Below are 24,830 nucleotides of genomic sequence, written 5' to 3'. Positions count from 1 at the left end.
CTCTGCCTTCACCTCTGTCTCTCCATTCCTCATTTTGTAGAGCAGGGAGAGATAAAGTCTGGCTTCCAGACATGGGGTTGGGGTGTTCTGATCTGTTGGGTCTCCCAGGACACACAGAAACCTCTTCTCCTCTCCTCCTCTTCTCCTCTCCTCCTCTCCTCCTCTTCTCCTCTCCTCCTCTTCTCCATTCCCTCTGTCCTGATCCAGAGTCTTACAAAGCATGGGATGAGGAGATCTCCTATTTTTATCAGCTGCTCTAGCAAGCATCTGAATTACTTCCTCCCAGAGCCTGAGATTTACCTTGGGACTTGTGTTGGATGGCTGGAGTCCTCCAGATGGAGAACTGGGAGCAGCTGCAGCACAGAGCAAGCAGCAAATGCTCAGGGCTGGATTGCCACGGAGGCTTGGGAAGCATTATCAAACATCATCGCCCTTGAGGTCCCCTTCCAACCTGGGAGCCTGTGGTTCTGTGATTTAGCTTCAGTTTTAAAAAGTGAGGCATGCATTGAGGGGCTTAATTTAGTTCACATTAATTTTCTTTTTAACTCAATATCCTTTCAAGGCCACAAACCATATCCTGGGGATCAGAAGTGCTCCCTGGCTAGCTGGAATGATAGAGCAGGCGGCGTTGCTGAGGTAATAAATTGGAAATAAGTAATAATAAAAAACATGAGAACATCACGGTGCTTTTGAAAACAAGCAATATTTCATCTTTATTACATATATAACCATCCCTCGTACTTGATGTCATAGCTTAAATATTTCTTAATCAATTGGACAGGTGATCTTTATCTAGGTTACCTGGAGAAGCCACGGAATGATTTTGGAATGGTTGGCAGTTATCCTGGGGAATGAATGCAGGATGTGAGCCTGGGATGCAAAACACCAAGAAATGTCATGTCTGTTTTTAGGAAGGGGAAAAAAGAAATATGGAAATTAAATGTCAGTCAGCTCACCTCTCATTTCTGGAAAAAAGCTGTAATAAGCGACCAAAAGAACTAATTGTAATCTCCTAAACAAAAACAAACAAACAAAAAAGAAAGGTCATTTAACAACAATATATATTTATATGTATCAGAAATTAGTTGTGGTGGACCCCCCTGTAGTTGGTAGATACAAGTGGAGCAGCAGATGTCACACATCTTAATTTCAGCAGGGCTTTCAATACTGCTTTCTGAGTTGTAAGGAGGTCTGGTCTGCCAGAAGTTACCAGCAAAGGGATAGAAAATGGGGAAATTGTACTTTGAGAAGAGGTAGCAGCAGTTCTGTGCTGTGTGATTTGCAAGTTTCCCATCCTGTTAAGATGAGCCACCAGCACTTCTGGAAGCTGTTCCTTCTGCTTTCATTGCAGTGATTAAAAGGTGGCTGTTTGGAAAAAGTCACATTTTAAGCAAAGCTATTGGCAATCTTACAACAGCCCAGAATGCTGACCCCCCAAAAAAAATCAATAAGCTGCTTTCAAAGTCAGTCTTTTTCAATATAAAAACCCAGACACATCAAGTTGTGCTCTCCATTCAGGTAAGGATGGAACATGCAAAATATCATGGATCCATTGCCAGTGTTTACTCTACTAAAGCCTCAATACATGTCAGAAAAATCTGGTAATTTTTCACTTCTATCCTTATAAAACACTGGAAATCATATGTCTGGCCTGTTATACTGTATTACATACTAAAACCTGAATTCTTTTCATGGTTCCTGGGTGCATGGTCTATAGACAGGCAGCTCAGGAGAAACTCCTGAGCTTTCTGCTCTGTTGGCACTTGGTGAATCTTCCTTCCTTCTGCTCCTGAGTATAGAAATACATCTTTGGCTTGTTTTTATGAAGAATGTTTGCATGTATCCAGAGTTTTTCAGACTCCTTAGAGACCTGCTGCTACTTTTGATGGGAAGTTCTTACAGCTGACAAGACAGAGCAGCTGCAGTTGACCACTCACAGGTTACATTTTGTTTTCTTGAGGTCAAGACGGTGGAGTATTGTTCCAAAAACTACTGAAAATTGGCATGCAGTGACTGTAAACACACAGGTTCCAAAGCTTTGAGACTTAAATTTGCAGAAGACTCACAGAATATTGTCCATCTCTTTCAACAGCAGACCCTTAGGAAAAAAATTATGTGTAATTTTTTCTTAATACATGATAAATACCTGTATTTTAAGGACATGAAAGGGCTCTGAGTAAGCATATAATCATTAAATATTCACAGTGTACAAGGTTTAATGTGCACAACATTGAATACACCAAAGAATAATGCCATAATTATAGCCCCTGTAATAATTATGTTTTATTGTGGCTTCCTTACTTTTTATCCCACAGTTGGCATAAGCTTTTAAGCAGATGCCTTGGGTTTGCCCTTTGCAGCTTATAGGCAGATCACTGCTGTGTTGATTCTGCAGTCAGTCAGCTATTCAGCAATCTCATTTTTCTTTTACTGTTTTGGCAGAGATGAAAAGCAAAGTTTTTAACCTTCCCCTTTCCTGCTATTTCTTTGACTGTTGGAAGCCAACTTTAAAGCTTAAAGAGGAGTGCAGGCGTATCCTCACAGCAACACATTATTTTTCTCCCTGGAGTTCTTGAAGCAACTGACTGAAGAATGAAATGCAGGCAGTGTGAAGACGCAAATGAAGGACTAGAGTAAAATGTAATTTGAGCAGTGTCTTTTTTAATTAACAATGGCTTAGACTCTGCAACACAGGCCTTCCAACAGAAACTTGCCTGTAGATAGAGAATATGTGAACAGATTTCCTACTATAGATAGAATATCTATAGATAAGTCCTGTAGAATATAGAGGATCTGTAGATATATTCCATAAATATAGCCTGCAGCATATTACAGCCTTTCTCTATACTTCTGTAAATCACTTATATAGACATGGAATATATAGAGGTATAGTCAATATATGTACACAAAATTTACACCCTGGAATCAGAAGTTTGAACCTGTAGCCAGGCAGAAAAAAAGTCATGTAAACATGGATTTTGGTTCTGGATCTTCAGTCCTGATCCTGACAAAGGTAGAAATAGCAAGCAGAGAACCCACAGCAATACAGCTTGGAAATGCAGAGTTTTGGGGTTCCTAATCCATCTTCACAGGTTCACTTAACATCATCCTTTACAATCTGGTGTTGGCTCCCAGAAGTGGGGGCTCTGGCAATTTGTCCCAGGGCTGGGATGTGGACAGCTGAGCTGTGCATGCACAGAGTCACTGCTGTGTCCCAGGCTGGAAGGGTGTGCAGCAGGAAAGGGTGATGGGTGGAAGAACAGCTCTGTAGCTCTAATAAACCTCCAGCTGCTTTCTGTGGGAAGAGAATTGTGTTATCTAGGCAAATGCTTTCTATTAATGTTGTTCTTGCTGTAGAGATTACCAACAAATAGTATTTGCATAAATCCTTGAGGCATCAGAGATGCAGCTCTGAGAGACAATAGAAACCTAGGAAGAAAATTTCCTTACAAAAGTGCTGGATTTTGGTGAAGAGTTTTTCCCTTTCTGTCTCCGGTGCTGTTGGAGTGAGGAGGTGCTTTAAAGTGAGACAGTCCCTGTGCTGCCCTCGAAGGGAAAACAGTGCAGTGGAGTTGGTGCTGCCTCTGCTCTTGAGAGGTGACTTGTGTTCTCTTCTCAAATATTCCTTTTCAGCTGCCACTCTGCATTGAAGAGTAAAGAAAGAGGGAGGAAAAGGAACACGTTCCATTTGTGACCTTTTGGGTGAAGTCATCTAAACTGAGCAGGCTGGAATTATCTGTAGAGCAATATTGTGAGGTCTTAAAGCTCAATTCTGGCATGATAACAAACCCCAGCCTCGTGTAGACACTCCTGGCTCACTTGTGGCACCGGGGAACAGAATTTAAAGTCTCGACATCAAAAACCTCGGCTGTTGAATGAGCTGAAGGAGGAACTTCAGTGCTTGAGTTGACAGAGGGATCAGTCAAGAGGCAGCTCTGACACCTCTCCTGAGATGTGTCTGTGTGTTTTTGTGGGATGTGTGCCCTCTCTCCTGCTCATTCTCATACACAAGTACTCAATTAGACACGAGCCGTGCCATGGCTCCCTTTTTCCCAGCAGTCTCTCTGATTTAGCAGAGCTGAAGGCAGGCTTGCATGGATTGAGGAACTGTGAGCCTGCATGTCTGTGGAATGTAATCCTGAATTTTAGCTTAAAGTTACAATCCCTCATACCTGTTTGACTTCTTTTCTGGGTTGAATATTAACCGCTTGAACAATGTGCTTTTACTACCTTGAAACAAGGAAACACTGAGAACTTGTTTGGACCCTTTGCATGAAGATCTTTATCAAGAGATGAAGTACCTCAAACCTGCAAGTGGCTTTCTGTTTCATTATTATTAATTTAGCAGGACTTGTTGCACATGGTTACTCTTCTGCTTGTTTTGCATGATTGAGTAAGGGCTGCAGTATAACCAACTATGTATTTAATCTCTTAATTACTGGCTGAAAAATGTATGGAGAAAAAACAGGACATTTATCTCCCCATCCTGTATGACTTGTTCCTTATCCCCTCTTTGTTACCTCTGCTTTCAAGACTTCATTCTGAGGCTTGTGTATTGTTATTATTGGCCTCATGGATCTGGCTCTTATAAAACACTTATTTTTCATCTTAGGAGATAAGAGGTTAATTTTCCCATTTCCTTTAGCAAGGTAGCCTGCAGGGTTTATTTGAGCATTGTTTCTATTTTCCATCTTTCAAGTTCAGTAACAACAGGATTAAAAACTTGGAAGTTAAAAACATAGACGTCTGTCTAATTAAAGGAATTGGCTGTTGAGGCTGTATTTTTCTTTCTCATTAGCATTCTGTTCATTCTGTTTTCTTTCCCTATCTCCCTGTTCCCTACACACTCAGCTTGTAATAAAAGTTGGTTCTTGAATGTAAAGAGCGTGTTAATGCACCTGGGAAAAACATGTACAGGAAGGAATTGGATTTGTTTCTATCTAACCTGGGTAAGATAGAATGGAATGTTCCAGTGTTTATCTATACAGTAATAATCAAAGGCTCCTTGCAATGCTCATAAGGATTATTTAAGAAGAAAATTAAGTAAATGTATTTATTTGTTTGTTTCCAACAGAAAAAACAATCTCCTATTTTAAGTTTATACCCCTGCAGCCAAGTGATAAGGGCATTTTAATGTTTTTCTGCATCTATCTTTCCATTTTTATGTGTGGCAGGATTAGGGGAGAGCTGATGCTGCCGCTGTGTAAATGTGAGCAAGCAGAGATCCTCATTACAGGGCAAAGTGGATAAAAAGAGTCAGTAACTGAAGGTGATGGAGCTGTTGTGTCTACTGGCCATTAACTGGGTAATAGAAGCTCTCCTCCAGATGAGGGGAATCGCAGGGAGCAGCATTTTGCTGCGTTGCAGGAGCAAATCCCTAAAACCTCTGCAGCAGGAATGTCTGCAAGTACAGAGATAAATACAGGGAGACAGATTGCAGCAGACACTTTGGGGGCATCAGAGGTTTTCTGTTCTGATCCAGCTCTTAAGTGGAATTACTTGCACCAGCAGGGTGTGGAGCACTGTGTTCCCAGCCCTGGAATACGAGCTGGGCTGGCAGCACACATGCCTCTTCCCCAGGATTTGTGAGTTGTTCTGCCACGGAACTCAGCCGAGTGTTTCTTCAGCACTGAGAATAAAAATGCTCTGCAAAGCCTCTCGTAGCCATAAAATCAAAGAAGCCATGCTGTGTCTCCTGACACTTCACGGTTTCCCTGGCCAGCTCGATGGGCACAATGTTTATGGATCATGCAGCAGATGCAAACAAGGCAGGGTTGTCCTTCATTAGAGGGAAAGTGTGGTGCTTGAAGCTTCAGTTTTGGGAGGGAGTCGAAGTTCTTCACTTTTTATTTTACCTCTGAGACTATTTCTAAAGTAGAAGTTGCTGTCATTCCACTGGAGGACTGGCCAGATTTACGGCAGGAGCTTTGGCCTTCTGACTTCCTTAAGCTTTACAGCCAGAAGTCCTGAATGTATTTCATTGCTCTAGGGCAAGGAAATTTGTGTCATTAGACTCAGAAGTCAGATATGCAGTAAGTCATACAAAAACACCTGTGTCTTGATTTCAAGTAATTTAAAAATCAGTGGAGTGGAAAGAGCGCCTGTGTGCCCAGATTTGGCAACAGCACCCATGCTGAAAGCATAAAAATCTGTATGGTCTTTTAATTGTGTGTCATTTACACTTGAGTTGGCCTCTGAAGTGTTCATGATGAGTTGGAGACAAGGGCTACAACAGGCTTTCAAGCAGGACATACAAAAGGATCCCAAAAAGGAGCTTTACTTTGGAATGTCCAAAGTCTCTATTCTGGGATGTCGCTGCAGGGCCCCAGCCAGGTAATAATTAGCATTTTCTCCATGCTTCTCAGATGGCTGATCAATCACTTTATTGTACTATACCTATGAAGAAACCCATCACCCTTACAGACAGTCAGGATACAGGTGGACCCAATTGGTCCTTGAATCCAAACACCATCACCATTGGCCAAACAAGAAACCACCCTTTGGTAAACATAAACACCTGTTCACAACAACTGGTGCAGCAAGTGAAGGTATAAATTGTTTCTCATTCCTTTCTCTGATCTTCTCACAGCCTTCCCCAGCACGATGCCTGGGGAAGTTGTGTGTTGCTCTCTGTGGCCAGAGAGCTGCTGCCACATTGGGACACTATTTTAAAATATTCTGATGGTTACACTGAGGTGTCACAGCTCTTTGTGTAGGTAGTGCTGCTTTGCCTGGAACTGTGATCATCAAATGCTCAGGTGCAGGTATAGTTTTCAGTTTCTTACATAAATCTTCTCATAACTTTTCTTTTCACCTTTTGGAATTCTATAGCTCTGTGTATGTTTGGCTCATTAATTGGAAAGATGTATTCCTCCTTTATTTCTGAAAAATTATCCATTTGTATTTTTAGACTGTTATGTACCTTAAAAGATAAAGTGCTATTGATAGAACAGTAGTTTCCAGTAGTTTACTGTGCTGTTTGACACACTATTGACAGGAAATCAGGTTTGGGCAGAAATTACAACAGAAATGCTGCTCTGATGTTACAGTTTTCTTTTCATTCCATAGTTACCAGTGGTTGGCCTCATCTGTTTGTTCAACATTTGGTTGAATGAATCCAACCTGGCTTTGACTTTAGGTCACTACCTGGCCTATTTCTGCTAGAAGTAAGGACTTGCTGCTTCCTTTTCAATTTCTGCTTATTTCTTTTCTTTAACCAGTGATTTTTTATGTTTTATTGTTGCTAACTTGAAGTGCTTGGAAATGTTTAGTATAGACATTAAAAAAGTAAGTCAGTGATTGACTGGCTTGAAGTTTCTACTTCTGCATCACTGTCAGTAATAACCAGGATTTAGTGGAGTCTGTGTGTTACTGAGTGCATCTGTACCCAGTGCGAGGGGGCTCTGCTGGAGGAGGCTGTGCAATTCCATGGAATCCTGGTGTTTGGAAAGCAGTGCTCACCTTCCTGGTGTGTGGAGCTAAGGAGATGCTAAAGGAGTTGAACATCAGTGCTTTACCTGAATTTGTAATCAAATGCCTGACACTCCAACTGAAATGCAAGGGGAAGTTAAGAATATTAAGATTTAGCACTTGCATAATCATCTGCATCTTTTGAGTGCCACAGGTGTTAACTATTTAAGCTTCCAGATATATTTTTTCTACCTAAAAAGAAACATATTCCTGTGCTATCTTTTTTCTCTCTTGGCAAAACCTAGAGACTGAAAGGCTGAATAACTCACCCAAGGCTTCATAACCCAACCTAGATTTACCTGGCTCCAGGGCCTGTGCTCAATTTCTGCTGCACAGCAGTAGTGTGTGTCCTAATGGTGTGTGAGTAGAAATGACCCCACAAAATCCCTGTTTTGATGTAGACAGCAAACTTGAGACACTGTAATAGCCCTGTATGATGGATCTGCAGCAGTAACACAAATGCTGGTCTTGGCAAACTGCAGTGCTGTACATAGATAGTGTTTGCTGTTGTATCGATCCGTGCCTCTAAATCTTTAATTATCTTTCATAGTAAAACTTGTCTAAATAAATTGCTGTAGTGCTGCTGCTCTCTGGCAGCAGCAGAGGTTGATGCTTGGGTCAGTGGCCACTTTTTACCATATCCTTTTTTCTTTGTTTAAAGATTTGGTGCCATTAAAATGAAGGGTAATAGATCTAAAAATTAAGGGGCTACCGGGCTGTTAGTCCTGAGGTACAAGATTACCTCCTACAAGTTATGTCTTGTACAGCTTCTCCTGTCCCTTGGAGTGTTTATTATCACCTGAAGGCACTGAGTGGCCAGGTTGATGCTGTTCCTCTTTCTTGTAGAGCAAGTGTGGTACATCTGGAGATTTATTTTGCTGGGTTTAAGCTGGACTTATATTTTTCTGGCATTAAAAGGAAACCAAAGCCTTTGGTTCATACAATAAGGAGTAGCCACTGCAGGTATTGGCCTCTTGAGGTTTTCCACCTGTGGGTTTCTTCTTCAGTGATGAAAATCAGCTGCCATGAGGTTTGCTGGTTCCAGACAGAGGATTGCTGTCCCTGCTCTGGAAATCAGTTTTAAATATACTTATGTGCATATATTTTGCTGCTGAAGGAGTTTTTCATCTGAGAAAACTGAGCAAATACACTGAGCCCAAGATTTGATATTTTGTTTCCAAATGGTATGGCTATTTCAGTTGCTGTGATACAGATTTCTGAGTCCATATGATTAGGTGTTCCCAAGCCCAGCTATGCCAAATCTTATTCTCAGCTACACCTGTGTGAAAATGGAGATGGTTCTGAATGAGATATGTGCGAAATCAGGAATTAGAAAGGCAGAAATGATGCTGGGGCAGAGTCAGGAACATTAATAAAGGAATGTTGGGAGCATTTAAGTAGGCACAGTTGTGGCACAGCTAAATACATGTGTTAAATATGCTGTTAAGAGGTTGAAGTTTCCTTTGTCATTGTTGCATGATCAATTATCCCTTCAGGGCATTGCCCTGCGACAGGGCCATGCTGCTGCTAATTTGTTTTATAGTTAGTGCAGTTCTCAGCCATGGCTTGTGTACTCTGAATAAAAACAAATGTGTCTCAGTGAAGTAATGGTATGAATATACAATATTCAACAGGAAACTCTTCCACTCTTCCCCACAAAGCACTAGAGCACATACCATTATGCTGACATCTTTTATCAGAAATGAAGATATAATTTAATAACACAAGTTTTCCTTCCACAGTGAAGGAAAGGGGAACAAATCAGTGTTTAAAAAAAAAACCCCACAGCACCTTAAATAATCAATTCAGGAGAACTATCATAAAGTGAAGCAATATTCATGTCTGTCTCTGAAAATTGAACTATAAAATCCCAAATTATTACAAATAGTCTTTGTGCTTGCTGTCAGCGAAGTCAGCCAGCTGTGTAAATCAACAACCTATGGTACTTTTTAACTGCAATGTTTTGTTTAAATAACCCATTTGTATTAAAAAAAAAACCAACTTTCCACTATTCTTCCTGCCTGTGGTTGCCTGCAATGTCCATGGCAACAGCTGGTGATGGCACAAGTGGAGTTCAAAGTGTTGATTATGCCATAAAATAGGGAAGGAAGAAAAATAGACACCCTGCTTACAAATATCTTGAATGCTGTAAGAGTTTTATAAGAGAAGGCTTGAGAAAATTGTCTTATTTTATTCTGGGTCTTTGCTTTCTGTTATTGACTGAGATGTGTATTTTGTCTTGAAAGTCTGTTTTTTTCTATTAGCCTGAGAAGTGATGCTGCTGGCATAGCACATCCAGCCACACCTCGGTGTGGTTCAGCAAGATAACACCCAGGAGCTGGGATTTAAGCACATTCAAGTCCTTATATCAGCTGCACTAACTCTTGCTGCCTAAAATGTAATAATAATTAAAAGAAAAAAAGAAAGCAAACAAAAAAAAAAAACAAAACCAAAGGAGCAAAGTTGTGTGATAATAATTAAGCTGCATTAAGTAAGAATTGAAGCTGTTGAAAACCTGGGGAGAAAAAAACCCCAACTGTTTAAACATAAATAGTGCATTTAGGAGATATTCCTGAGTTTATTGCTGTAATTCTTTGCCTCTCCATTGGGCAGCATTGTCTCTCCCTGTAAGCATCTCTCTTGTGATCAATTATATAGTGATTATCTTGGGTTTGGTTTTGTGGTGTTTTTAATCTTTAGGCTTGATATGGGCATGATTAAAAAATATACATTTGGGATAATTCATCTGAGCATCTTTTCTGGGAGCTTCTATCTCCAAAGACCAAAAACAAGCTTTCTGAGGGTGAGCTGCTAAGATTTTTATAACAAGGCTCAATATTTGGTGAGTCTGCTAAAATCTAAGACACTTTTTTTGTACCAGTCCTGTACATATATGAAGATGATTGTGATGAACTAAGGGGTTTTTGTTTTGTTTTTTGTTTTGAGTGTTCTCCTGCATGTCACATTCTCTGGATGATTCTTTGGGTCAGATGGATGGGAGAGGAGGGGAGTGGATTGTTGTGATAGTGTTTTGGTGCTGTTTGAATTCTTCCTGACTTGCCCCCACATTTAAATCTAATAGACAGGGCTGAGTGGAGGCCATGCTGTGTGAGAAATAGGGTTATTTCTTAGATTTCCCAGTGATACTGCTGTTTGCACACCCCCTTGTGAGGTTTGCCTGTTGCTCAGTCACTTATTCTTTCTCAAATACAAGGTTTTGAGCTTGTTCACTGAACTGCAAACCTCTCAGTCAGTGGAGAGGCTTGAGCAGATCTCCTGCATTTGTAATTCTGATTCTGTCTTTCAGAGTCTTTGGGACTTTATCAGCAGATTTGTAAGTGAAATCTATATTCAGTCAACAAACACCAATGAAAATATTAAGCCAGGCCAAAGACAGACCCTGTGGGTTTGTACCTGCTCTCACTTTCCAGTCAGGTCGTGGATCACTGATGATTTCTCAAGTGCAGTTTTCCATCCACTTCCTTTCCAGCCTTCCATCTGCTTTGCACAGACCAGATTTAATGTAAGGTGTTCATGAAGCACAGGGAGTGTTGTCTGCAGCCTTGTTAAACCAAGACCCTGCAAGCCCCAAAACCAGAGAACAGGGAAATCAATTCTAAAATGTGGAAACGCTGCTGTTTATCTCCATTCCTCCTGGAAATACATCTGCTAAACCCATCAATAGCTGCTTGTCCTTCATTTCAGGGTAGTGTTTGGCCTCTGCCTGGTCTGTAGGACTGCCTTGGTTATTCTTGTGTAACCTTGGGATGTTTCCATGACTAGAAATCCCAGTCACTTCCCAGGAACAGGTGCTGTGCCCTCACATAGCTAGAGAAGCAGTAGATGAACTGCCATGATTCTAAATTCAGTGCAGTTTTACTTAATATCCAGTGTCTGTGTAAGTATAAGTTTTTATTAATAGATGGCTGATTTGCAGTAACAATGCACATGGAAACTGAATAATATCCAATGAAACTGCCATGCAGTCACAGCTCTTGGTGCTCTGTCCCTGTGCAGATGCTGCTCTGCAGCACAAATACAAATATTTTTCTCTGTGATTGAGTCCTGAGAAACACAGGCTGTTTGTGAGAGGTGTGTATTTAAATAATTTTAATTAATAATTCCCTCTCAGCACTGGGAGCCATGAGGGTGGTGAAGTTGGGTTAAGCTGTGCATGCACAGAGATCCCCTGGAACAGCTGTGTGTGCAACTGCAGCAGATCCCTGCTCTTCCAAGAGGGGAAACCCATGGGGGAAGTCTTGCAGTAATTATTTTGTTATTACTCCGTAATCTCTCCCTGTTCTGGCAGCATCACTGATATTCTGTGGTGTCTGGGGCGTGGGGAGATTGGGCCTTGCTGTGTAGTGTGGACAGAAGTTTTTGAAAGGGGAACAGAGGCTCTTTGGTAAAAAATATCTGGTATAGAGAGATTAATAATCGTGTTAGCTGGAGGTAATATTGGAAAAGAGGCTTTATGAAGGCCTTTGTACTAAAATATTGCACACTGGCTCAGAAGCAGATGGTGCCTTCTGAGGGAGAGCCTAATCAGGTTACTCAGATTTTCATTTTAGGTTTTTATAACCCAGTATTATCTACTTTTTGTGTAATCTGGTAGACTAATAACATAACAAATATCTAACTTTGGGGAATTATCCACTTGTAGAGTAGATTTAGGTATTTTCCCATAAAAATCATTATTAATCTAAATCCACCTATTTGAGATACTGAAGGGTTCATTTGTAGCATTAACTCCAAAGCCTTTCTCTTAAAGGCCATAAGAATGGCATTCCCTTTGAAAAATTATCTTTACTTTTAAAAGTCTCATCCATGTCCCATTGATCTTAACAAAAGAATTCCCATAAGCTTTAAATCAAATTTAGAGATTATTTGCAGCAGAGTTTATAGTATTTGGACAACTTGAAAAGGTGCAATTAAAAATTCCTGAGTGCCCAGAGTCATAGAATGGTTTGGGTTGGAAGAGACCATGAAGATGATCTATTCCTTGTGCCATGGGCAGGATGCTTTACTTTAGACCAGGTATCCACATGCTCAGTTCTGACTGCAGAGTGGGAGTGAGGAAACCTCAGAAGGTTCCTCTGCTGTTCTGTGTTCTGGTGTTTAGAAAAATGGGCTGTACAATGACTGTGTCTATCACTACTGCCTTTTGCCATTCCCTCAGTCCATAATTTTGATTAAACAGTATTCTTTAAAAAGAGTTTGTCATCTCAAAGGCCCCTCCCTTGCCTTTGCTTTGAGATCAGCCTGGTTCAGCCTCCAGCTCCTTCTGTGCTGAAGGTGTTTTTTGAAGGTGTTTTTGGACATGACAACCTTGGATCCACCATTCCAACCACCTTCTGCTGCCAGCCCTGACTGCTGTGTTCCCTGCAGGCTCCTGCTGGGCTCCAGAGAAATCCTAAAAATTCTTCTGTTAAAAAGTGTGCTTTAAAATGCTCCTTCCTTAGCTTAAGAAATCCCAGAGGATCAGTCTGCTTAGTTTGCTTGCTGCTTGCTCCTGTCTCGAAAACGTTAGATAGAGTTAAGTTTGATACTGCTTTCAAAAAGCAATATTTATATTTTTCATGAGTTCTGCACTGGGTATGAATTACTGACAGGTCCACTCCATCTGCTGCAGTCATCTTCATCAAATGTGCTGCTAAACTGAGCACCCAGGAATCAGATTTTCCTTGGAACATCACAGTGGTGCTGTCAGAATTTAAAAGTTATATCAGACAATGAAAACAAACAATAAACCCAAGAAAACATGCTTAGCCAATTTTGGGATGCAGCTGTTGTGCAGAAAGTGGCTGCAGCCCTGGTAAGGGCTGGGGCCTGGAGTTTTGGGTGGTTTAGAAACATTGGAATTAATGAATCCTTAAAATGTGACTAATTGATTTTCCTGATGCACGGGGCTCATGTGTGATGTAAATAAAACTCCCAGACTGCAGCCTGGGAGGCTCCTGGCTCTGTACCTGCCTTCGCTTAATGAACTCAGGACATTCCATTTTTCACAGGACTATTAAGATATCAATAACTCATTTGTGGAGTTTTAATTTAACTTTGACCATGTAATTGATGACCCCTTAGAGCTGCCTTCAGGAGTTGTATTATCTTCTCTTTTTTCCTATACAAATTAATATCAAACTTTTATGCTTATGTAGATTACTTTCTAAACTTTGCTTACTTTTCACTCACAAATGTTACATTTTGCTCACACTCCAGTAAAAATTTGTGTATCAAAATGAAAAAGGCCCACTTAATTTTAAACAATTTCCTTCATAAATACATTTTCATTTCCTTTTCTCTTGATTATTATATAATGAGCTTAATGGGTTGAGTGTCAAAATTCTCAACCAATTTAATGAAGATAGTAACTGTGTCCAGCTCAGCAGTATTGAAGGATCACCTTTAAAATTTTGGGTGCAGTTTTACCTGAATCAAAGCAGCCTGAAATATATTTCAGTATTTTCAAAGAATCTTCCTAATGCTGCTTTCTTTAGAATTAAAGTAGAAATGAGTGTGAGTGTAATTGTCTTGTAATATTCAATTATTAGCACTGCACTGGAATTTTATCTTTATTTGCTCTATCAAATGTCCTATTAATTGTATTTTATGTCCTCACTCTGTAAATCTATCACAGTTTCTTTGATTAATTTTCGAAATCAATTAAACTAGTACAGTGTCATTGAATTAAAAAAAAGTACTGTGATTTTTTTTTTAGTAGTTTTTACCATTAAAGTTGCCAAGGAAGATGCCAAGCTGAACATTTAGCTTCCTTTTTCAGGAGTTTTTTGTAATTATTGTCTGGAGCAGAAGTCTGAGCAGCAGCTGAGGGAGCTGGGGGGGCTCAGCCTAGAGAAAAGGAGGCTCAGGGGGGACCTTCTGGCTCTGCAATTCCCTGACAGGACAAGAAGAAACAGCCTGAATTTGCACCAGGAAAGATTTAGGTTGGAAATAAAGGAAAATTTCTTCACCAAACGTGTTCTCAAGCACTGGCACAGCTGCCCAGGGCAGTGGTGGAGTCCCCATCCCTGGTGGGATATAAAAGCTGTGTGGGTGTGGCACCTGGGGACATGGTTCAGTGGCAGCCTTGGCAGGGCTGGACTCCGTGATCTTAAAGATCTTTTCCAGCCTAAATGGCTCTCTGATTCCATGATAGCTTTACAGAAGTTCAGGTTTCTTTGTATCCACATCAGGAAATGGAAGTGTTATGAATTAAGTGCCTGGCTATGAACACAGCCATGTTCTCTCTGTAATTTCTAATGCTCTCCCTATGCATAAAAACCAGTTTGCTGCAGTAGCAATGTGTGATTTCCACTGTTCCTTGTTTTTTCTTTTCAGAGCAAAATAGCTGTTTATTGCTAAGGGTAACCACCCCATGGCAAAACAGGAGGTTGGAAAGCAGGGGTGTTTATTATTGACTGATTAGTGCACAAATGCTTTGACTCAGTGCTCATTCTTTTCGAACCTATTGATGTGTGATTTTGTTTCTTCCAGTGTAATAATTTTATAAGCTGTTTCACCCTCATGCTCAGTGATATATCTAATAGCACAGCTGAACTCAGCATGGCTTCTTGTCAAGTATTAGAAGTGGAGGGAGTTTCTTCCTCCCAGCCTTAGTCTCTCGTTTCCAAGTCTGTGCCTGTCCCAGGCTGCAGTAGATGAGCTCTTGGCTCCACAGGTTTTCCCTGGAACTTTACATTTTCTTTTGTCTTTCTGGTTTTTGAGCTTCCTGTGTCCTGTTCCTCAAACACTTGAATATTTACATTTCCTCTAGGTTAATCCTTTATAGGCAAGAAAAGGCCATCTAACCCCTGTGAAAAGGGAAGAAGCCAAGTGTGTAAAGCTGCTTGTGAGGGAGCCCACAGAAACCTTTGTTATGCAGAAGCTCTAGGAACAGACTTGTGTTAGACAATGACATTTGTTGACTCCTTCAGGAGGAGTGCTGTCCTACCTGCTGTGGATGAAGGAAAAGCCCTCCCTGTCCACACAGATCATCTCTGTGACAGCCCATGGTCTGGTCTGTGATGAGCTGATAACCAGTGATGCCATAAGTGCAGAAAGCTTACCTTTGGAGGTTCTGCTGTCTTTGATTTTTACTTTCTTATTTCAGTGAACAATGTGTTATTGCTTGAGTGTCACTCTTTAATAGGCTGCCTTTCACTTGTTGAGAAGGTTTTCAATAAATCAGGCTTGGCAGCATCCTGATGATTGCCAGGATTGTTGTGACCCCACAAAGATGCAGCCAGGCAGTCACCAGTGTCATTTGATTCTTGCATAACTTCTTGCTGCCATTTAAAGTGCCCCTGTTTCACACATTGAAGTTTTTCTGTGTGTCACCATAAGCATCTTACAGTGTCTAAATAGAGAAAAGGCCTAGAGGCATCTGAAATCTTTATTTCCTGTGTGTTTGAAGTGGGGCTGGTTTTTATTCTGCAACATCTTGATTTATGTGACCAGTGAATATCATATTAGGTTGTCATGCCTGAGGTGCTGTGTGGATAACATTCCTCTGGTTTCAGCGTGATCTTTCTGTTCCCTAAACAGAGCCATCACTCTGGAGAACCAGCTGGTGATCCTGGGGGTGTCCCTGATGGATGCAGGAGGTTACTACGTCCAGGCAGTCAACGAGAAGAACGGGGAGAACAAGACCAGTCCCTTCATTCATCTCAGTGTAACACGTGAGTACCCAAATTGTGGGGCATGTTCTGGCACACTGGGGCTGCAGGCAGGACTCACAAAGCCTAATCAATAAAAACAGCCTTGCTAATAAAAGATTGGACCTTTAAAGGAGGTCAATGTTTCCTGCTTGGTTTGGAGCACACCGAACTCCCTGTGCAAAAGAGGGACCTAAGAGAGGAGATGCCCTCCACAAATCACCCTCAGAGCCCTTTGTCTGGTGCTTTGCTTTGTGTAAGGCAGGTACATGATGATATCCCTCACTGTTTATTGTGAAGTTGTGGTTATAATTTCCTTTTAATGCAGGTGTTTATAATGTGTTGTTTTCCATTGTGCCTAAGTAAACAAGTCATCCTTCTGAGTGCAAATTTATTTATGAATCTATTCCCAGTTTATGGCATTATTTTTACCTGGAGTTATCACAGAGTCCCAGGGAACATGCATTTCATTGTTATTACTTATTATTTTACATTACATGGGTTGTATTAACACCACCACTCCAGAGATATTCCATGATTGGGTTTTGCAGCAGAGCAGAGGGAAAAGCAGCAGAGTACTGGGGTCAGGGAGATGGCTGCACACTGAGTGTGCCAAGGTGCTCACTCAGCAGAAATGTGCACATGCAAGGTCTTGTAAAACATCCAGTTCACCTGTTTGCATGAAAAATTAATATTTTAAACATGTGGAATGGATTGAATCCTTGTGTGAGGCACTTGATAAAGGCATTTTTTATGTAGCAGTGAGAAGGAGGGAGAATGTTAGTGCTGTGGGAATGGGGAGGTTTTGCTTGTAGAGACAGGGAAGAGGTGATGGAGTAAATCACTGGTGACAGTGGCAGCCCTTATAATTTGGGCTTCTAGAAGATGCAGGACTCAGCTCTGGATTAATGGTATGATGCGATGGCCCACATCTTGGGGACCATGAGATTTTGGACAATCTTTGTTGGCTCATTTCCTTACATTTGCACATCTTGGGAGTCTGGGTTTCTGGGCAGGAAATGTGGGAAACTGTTTTTGGAACAGTGCTTGTGTCAGTCTGAATTTCATCTGAAACATGGTCCTGTGAAACATTCAATTTCTAAGAAAATGTAATTTTTCTGCTAAAATTCCTAGTTGGATTTCAAGGAAGGCTGTTCTTGAACAATCATGGGGAGCCCTGGTTGTGGGCTGGGGTCACTGTGGGCAGCAGCTGCATGGCTTGACAGGCAGCAGGAGACACAAACCTCTGTCTTCTTCCAGACAAGCATCTAAACTAAATGAACTGCTCAGGGGTTTCATGTGTATCTTTGTGAAGTGGAAATAATATTCCAAATCCACTTGTGAATTCTGGCTGTTCTGTGGCACGTAGATTGTAAACATTATTATTTCTGACAGTATGAAGAGGTTTGCTAACACTTTAGTAATTTCATTTTTAAAGCAAATTTGTGTTGTTTGTATTATGTGACCAATAGCATACTTCCCACTTTAATTTCATGTCTTAATTAATGCTAGAAATAGTCTGTGATCGTGCATGCATAACAAGTGCTATGCAAAGCAGAAGGTAATATGGGCATATGGAAAAGAAAACACTCCAAAATGCTCACAGGCTTGATACCATGAATGCAAAGTCTGCCTGGAATGTGGCAAATAGGAAAGATAAAATGGATAAAAGAAAATGAAGGATGAGACAAGATGGAAAGCCAGAAATGAATTTGCTTTTAGAATTAATGTCAGCCAATGAGGTTTTCAAGTTGACACCTTGATATCCTGGGCTATTAAGGCTGTGTGTGTGTGTGGTGAAGGAAGGCACTGGCTGTAAGGCATTGGAGTCTGTAAAGAAAATTGGATTAATGTGGTTGTTCTGAACTTTGATCTGGGGAGGAAACCTATGTGATACATTACATAGAAATGAATAAACATTTTTAGTCTGGTAACAGAAAATAATCAGGCAAAAATACAGTCCTGAAGCAATATGCAGAAAATGGTTGCAGAAAAATGACATATTTTGGAAGAGTAATAAAGAATTCAAGTAAGAGGTTGGAAACAGATTGTTAAAGGCAACACAGATGAGGAAGATACTGCATTGACTTGTCACTATCTGAATCTTACGGGATGTTAGGAGTGATGACGCTTGTAACTTTTCATTAGGACATGTATAAAATTTAAAAACAGCTTAATCAAAATCCAATAAACCCCAAGTAAAGTGGAATAGCCAATCTCTGTGCAAGTAGATTATATATTAATTATTGAGTGCAACCTTGCTGCATGACTCAGCGTGCACACTGCCACCGTTATTGAGGGCAGGAGGAAAAAACCCTATAGATAATTCCCAGGGCAGCCATTCTCTGAGAACAGTGTTAGATATGCACAGCTCATTATTCCTTGAAGGAGACCAGTGTCAGATTTGCTTCAGCCTGTAAGAAAAGCATATTTGCAGAATCATTCTAACAGCTGAGAAAGCTGTAAGCTGTCCTGTTCTGCTCCAAAGTACAAGAATGACAGCAGGAGAAAGGTCTGGCTCTGAGCTGAGCACAGGATGAGTTACAGGGCCTTATATTGCAGATTAAAGTCGCTGTTGAATTGTGGCTGAAGGTAAATGGAGCTTGAGCACCACCTGGAAAATACACTGAACTGTCCTTCAATTAGTAACTGTATTTGATACATGTGCTACGAAAAGATTAGAGGATGTTGAGCATGTTTCAAAAACAGTCTAAAAGCCCCAGTCACATTGAATTCTCCAGTGGGGCTCTGAGTATTAATAGTAAAGACATGTTGTTTCTTGTCAGTCTAAACTGCAGCTCGCTGAGTCCAACGCTGTGAAGTCTCACACCCACCCATCGCCCCTGATTGCAAACATGCGGGGAAGTTGGGAAACAGCTCCCAGGGAAAGCCTGCAGCCTTCTCAGCATTGCTTTGGCTGTGCTTGGGTTTGCTTTTCTCCATGTTCTGAGGCTGGCCACACATGGGAAATGAAGGCAGCCGAGTGCCAGGGCTTAGGGGAACACTCAGGTTTTTGGGACATTTGGGAGTTTCAGGTACACGCCCCATCCCCGTCACTCAGTCCTTACACACCCCTGGTGCAAAGGCACTAAAGATTTATTTCCCAGTAGATCTGGTCACTCAGTGAGAGGATCCAAAAACTGAGCAGTGTTTTTCCTTCACAGCTGAGTCCCCATCTTGGCTGAACACCCATGTTCCATATGCCTGCCCTGAAACCATGTGTCTGAATGCGACACAGGGTGAGGTCCACCCAGCTCTGCTTGAAAGCCATGGATGGTTCTTTCAAGTGGACTCATTTGCACTGATTTCAGGAGAATTAGATCATCTCTGAGGTGACAGGCTCTGGGGAAATAAAAATTATGTCCAACAGGCAGCATATTGGGAATAACGTCACATCTGAAATTAGTGTGAGGTGTCATAAATTAGACCTAAATTTAAAATGTCTAAAAATGAGTTGAACTGTGTACTACACTAATGAAAATCTTGCCACTTGTTTTTTTTTCTCTCTTTTTAAACCATATGTCAGAGCTTTCATGTAAATAACACAAAATTTTGGCTTGGAAAATCGGAAAGTCTGAGAGTCAAGAGTTTGGCAGTGGAAATAGTAACAACACTGGCTTTGGGTTTCAACTCAAATTACTCACTCCTTGTTGAGGATTCACTATTGCTGCTTGGGAGGGTTTCAGTATTAACTCCATTGCTGGAACTTCCTAACTTGATTGGAGTGGTGTAGGAATTGATCTGTTTCTGGGCTGGTACAAGCTTTTGGGATGTAAATACTGCTCTTCAATAACAACACCTGGAAAATCCTAAATGTTTTTTTCCTGTTCCCATCTATTGAGCAGTAGGGTTTGAAGATGGCATTGTAAATGGATCCCTAATTCTTTAGGCTTTTTCTTTCTTATGCCTATTCTCCCACAGCCAGACATACCCTGCAGCACAGATGGTCAGGTCTGTTCCTAAGGATTGTGACTTGTCAGGGCATAAAGTGACAATCTTTGATCTTACAAGTGTTGGCAGGGCACCTAAAGATTGAAGTGTTTATTCAAGTAAGGCCATCATAAAACCCTCACTTCCTTGAGGGCCATTCTCAGTGTAACAAATAGCTCTGCATCTGCATCACGTTTCTTCTGGTTGTAGTATGAAACTTAAAAAACAAACAAACAAAACCCAACCAAACAAAAAACCTCAAAAGTAATGATAAAAAAAACCCCACAAACCAAAACCCCCCAGAAATACCCAAACAAACAAAAGAAATTAGTACATGCTATTTTGCTGTTGGCTGAGCCACTTTTGCATGAAGGTTTTTTTGAGGGTAAAGGGGAGCAGGGCCATTTAGTGCTTCTTAATGAAACCATGAGGGATTTTAGTATGTAAGTCAAGAGTTTAAGTGGGTTTATTGGGGGGGGAGGAGGGGAAGAAAGATTCATAGGGAGCTTTTTATTGCTGTGAGGAGCTGGCTGAGCTATTCCCTGCAGGCCACTCAGCCTGTGTCCTTCCACTTTATGATGTGACACCATGGCCAGGATCTGGAGCCACTTGGGAAGAAATTGGCAAAGCCCTGGTGAGATATTTCCATTATTGACTTCAGGGCAACGCTTTATGTGAGCACCACTGGCCTAATCCTGGAAACTTTTAACAGAGTGCTTGGCTTTTTCTGAGTCCAGTTGAAGCATTTTATGAAAAAATGTGGGCCTCAGTAAGTGATTTAAATGCTGGCTTGCAGGAGGTGGGTGTGTGTAAGCTGTTGTGACAGTTTAGATGGTCCTGCTTCAATTGGTTTTGCGGCGCTAATCGTCCGGAACTGCAATTCTGGGCCCTGCTCCTGCACCTCCTTGTTAAGCTGTGAAATATTGAGATGCATGTCACTCCAATAGATTTATTAGTAAATTAGATAGTCCCCAGACCTGTTGGTAACACCAAGAGATACAGAGTGTTCTGCAGCCTGATGTCATTTTCTGATGCAGGCTTCGTGAAAACAGAAAACAAGATTGATGAAAATTTTTAAAACCTTGCCAGCCAGCATTTCTGAAGAGTCAAAGATAATAAAGCCAATTATCATTTAACGAAGATAAATTTTTCCCTTGGGCACTGGCAATGCTTAAAAAAAAGTAGTAGGGAAAGAAAAAAGTTGGGGACTGCAAATTAAACTCCTGGCTTGGTTGCATTGCAATTAAAGTATGAGGGTGTGATGTTGTTCTGCCCAACTTCTGTTTGCAACCACAAGAATTTTATTCTATTATGGCAGACATTGACATGAGGCTAAATAGACCCTGTTTTTCTCTGCTTGGTGCCTGTTTTGTTCTTCAACTTAATGTATCAAGACATAAACTTTACAGAAGGCAGAAGTCCCATTTCAGGCTCACAGGGACTGAATTTACCTCAAAGCTCTTGTTTGTTTGGTTTTCTGCCATAAAGGAAGGCTCTTCTGATTGCACAGGACATTTAGGTCACTTTTAGTGTCTGTAAGAATGAAATATTCCTTATGTTGTCAGGAAAGAAAGAGGTGGGGGGAAAGAGCCCCATTACCTGTCGCTGTGTTTGAGAGGATGTTCTTCTTGACATCCTTCTGTCAGGTGTGGTAAGAAGATAAGTTTTCAGAAGATTCTGAGCAGACATTTTCCTCCCTGGAAGAGAGCATTTCACTAACATGATTTTCCATATTAACCATCAGGGTTCGTTCAAGTCAGCAGATGCTGAGGATCCTTCATGGGTACGTTTGAAGCACAAAAGGCATGAATTTTTCATAGCCAGTCCCAGCTTTCAGGTGTAGGCAGGGAAAAGGAAAAAAGGAAATGGGCTGGCACACCCAGGGAACAGATATTTCTACTCTCATGTCAAATTCACACAAGCTCTATAGACTTGTCAGACTAGTTTTAGTTCATGCCAAGAGAATTGACTTCTTTTAGCCTCTCCGGGTCAGCGCTGCAGAGGTAAATTTAGTGGTTCTATGATGCTTTTTTTACCTTTTGGTGTTATTTTGGTGAGGGAAAAAGAAGGAATATGAGATGAAGTTGCATTTCCGTGCCGTGACTGTACCTAATTTCCCAAGGCTGTGACCAAATACTGGGGAAGTCCAACAGAGCAGAGCTCAGCCCTCTGAGAACTGGCTTTAAGTGGCTCTTTGAAAGGATCACACTTCTTCCCCATTTCCTCAAAGGTTTTGCTCTCTCTTTGTCCAGCAGGATTTCCAGGAAGAATATCATGGTGGGGTTCCATGAGTAAATGTGAGCCTTTGGCTTTGAGGGGCACTGAGCATCTGATTGACACTAAACAAGCCTCAGTTATCCGAAATGTTAATTTGAAGGAGTCTGTGGAAGTGTTTGGGGTGTAGCACTCAACCCTAAGGACACATTCTGTGCAAAAGCCATCTGTAATTCCCTGGTCAAATACTGTCAAAGTGCTTTTTCTTCTATTGTTGCTCTATATTCAAGGACATACATTTTAAATGGGGATCCTTTTCCTTACTTTGAGAGTAGAGTGCAGTTTACACACATCTCAGACGCATGGTTATGTCTTTAAGTCAAACACATTTTAATAACAATAATAGCTGTAAGAAAAAGGACTAAATTGAGTTAGTGTTAAAGATTTGCGTTTGATATATTGGAACAAATGTTAGTTTAAGCTTTATCCAGAGCTGGCAATTTCAGTAGAGGCAGATATTCTCAGTGCTTTACCCTATTATCTACTGCAAAAAGTGACACTGTACTGCAGTGTAGACTGATTTTATATGCATTACAAAGAAGTAACAGATGATGTTCAGGATTTATCAGCCTTCTTGGACTCCAAATTTCCTTGTTAGGTTTTTGTAAAGCCTCAGCCAGATCTCTTCCATAATTCTCTACCTTTCTTCTCCTTAAAGGAAAACTTTGCTCACTTTTAAATGCAGAGATAGAGAAGAAAAGCTGTGGTTAAAATGATAGATTGCTAAACTGCAGGAATAATAAAGGTGAGCCAAGAAACCTCTGTGGCAGCTCAAGCTTTTTTCCTTAGTTTTTCCAAATATGCTATCAGTTCTCTTCCTAATAGATAGCAGAAATATTGGTTGCTCTCCAGTTTCATCTTCCTCTGGACTATTTTTGATAAAACTTAGTGCCACTCATGATGCATCTGCTGCAGCCTCTGCCCCAGGCAAGCAGGGTCTTCTCTGCTGGTAGCTTTTGTCATGGAAAGATGATAAACTGAATTTTCTGTAAGATTATTTCAGTCTTCCTATTAGAGAGAACTGAAACAGCCTAAATCAGCATAAAACCTATTCAAATATCTGGCACTTAATTTTCATCATATCGCATCAACAAATGTAATGAAGCTTTAAATGCATGGTTTATGGGAAGAATAGTTATTTCCTTTTCTCCCAAGTGCAACAGAACAACCCTGTAGTTATGGGGACTCCTCACTGGCTGGTGAAACCACAGAACTGCACCCGAGCTGAGAGTCTGTTCCCTCAGCAGATGCACATACATTATGCATGTTGCTCTGAAGAAACAGCAAATGCTGAGGTTTCTATAATCAAACTTATTATTTTAACATGGCTTCTTGTTACACTTGTCTGTTTATGAGGTTAGAGGGGTTACTGTGTCTGAGAGAGATCTGGAATGCACACACAAACACAGGCTCCAAATCCTGGGTTGTCTCCTAAACCCTTTATTTATATCTGACACATGCAATTAATCTCTCCCTATCTCTAATCACTTTTGCTATTACATTCATCGGAGTGATTTGTATCCTATCTCTGTCACTGCTTGGTAATTGATATGTGGAGATAAGGGATTCTTAGAGGACACAAACAAGGAAAAGGGAAAATTGAATTTACCTTGCAATCATTTTATAAAATGTGACACCCATCAATTATACATGCCATCCAGGAAAATGCCATCTTGAACAAACTGCGATGATTTGTTGGAAGATCAGCAGAAGAGAAATGCCAGGAAACTTTTCTAGACAGAAAAGTATTGCTGGTTCAACAGACAGACTCTTCAATCTCATTGGTCCACCTACAGTGGTTTTAAATAATACTGTAGAATTTACAAAGAAAGTATCATTTTTGATCCGTGTTTTTCTTCAATCAATCTTGTACTAGTACTTCAGAGTGAAATAACATGAAAGGAAGCTGTTAAAATAAACATTGTTTTGATCAGACATAAAAAGATGATGTTGGTTACTCGAGATTGAATCATCTTTCATGGGCAGAAATGGTAAAATTGATAGTATAATCCAATTCCAATTTAACCACGGTCTATCGTGAACATATTTCTATTTAGTTTCTCTTTTCCATTTCAGTGCAGTGATAAGTGAACTAATTTTCTCACTCTCATGTAAGTACTTTGTGCTCCTGATTAGTTCTAATTGTTGGCATGAGAGTAGTAGCTCCTGTCCATACTTGTAAGTTTAAGCACTACTGTGGGATCTTGCAAAAGCTTTTTAATACCTACTGATAATGCCATAAAAACGAGTATCTAGATGAATAATATAATAACAGTAATAGAAATCATAAAATGGAGCAGATTTAAGTCAAACAACATTCAGTGTTAGCAGCTTCCTGGGCCTGTCAGTCTGGCAAACAATCTTTTCCCTGGAACTATTTATCTCTTTATCCTGTACACCCCAGATCCAACTGCACTGCCTAAAAACTCCCAGAGCAGTCAGAAGCCCGGTGATTTGTAGAGGGCTTTGCATTTCAGTTCCTGTAAGGATCATAATGCTGAA

At 40.7% G+C, this 24,830-nt stretch overlaps 1 protein-coding gene across 1 annotated transcript in view; it reads left to right on the top strand.

The window, feature by feature from the left end:
* Positions 1-24,830, top strand: part of SDK1 (sidekick cell adhesion molecule 1) — a 385,562-nt gene that overhangs the window by 163,735 nt on the left and 196,997 nt on the right. Inside the window, exon 5 of the mRNA XM_084216867.1 lies at positions 16,015-16,148. Coding sequence (XP_084072993.1) covers positions 16,015-16,148 — 134 coding nt within the window. The remainder of the gene's footprint in view (positions 1-16,014; positions 16,149-24,830) is intronic.

This window comes from Fringilla coelebs, assembly GCF_963513975.1.
Source record: "Fringilla coelebs genome assembly, chromosome: 16".
Lineage (NCBI taxonomy): Eukaryota > Metazoa > Chordata > Aves > Passeriformes > Fringillidae > Fringilla > Fringilla coelebs.
The sequence above is the reverse complement of the archived record's forward strand: the minus strand, read 5'-3'. Positions and strand labels throughout refer to the sequence as shown.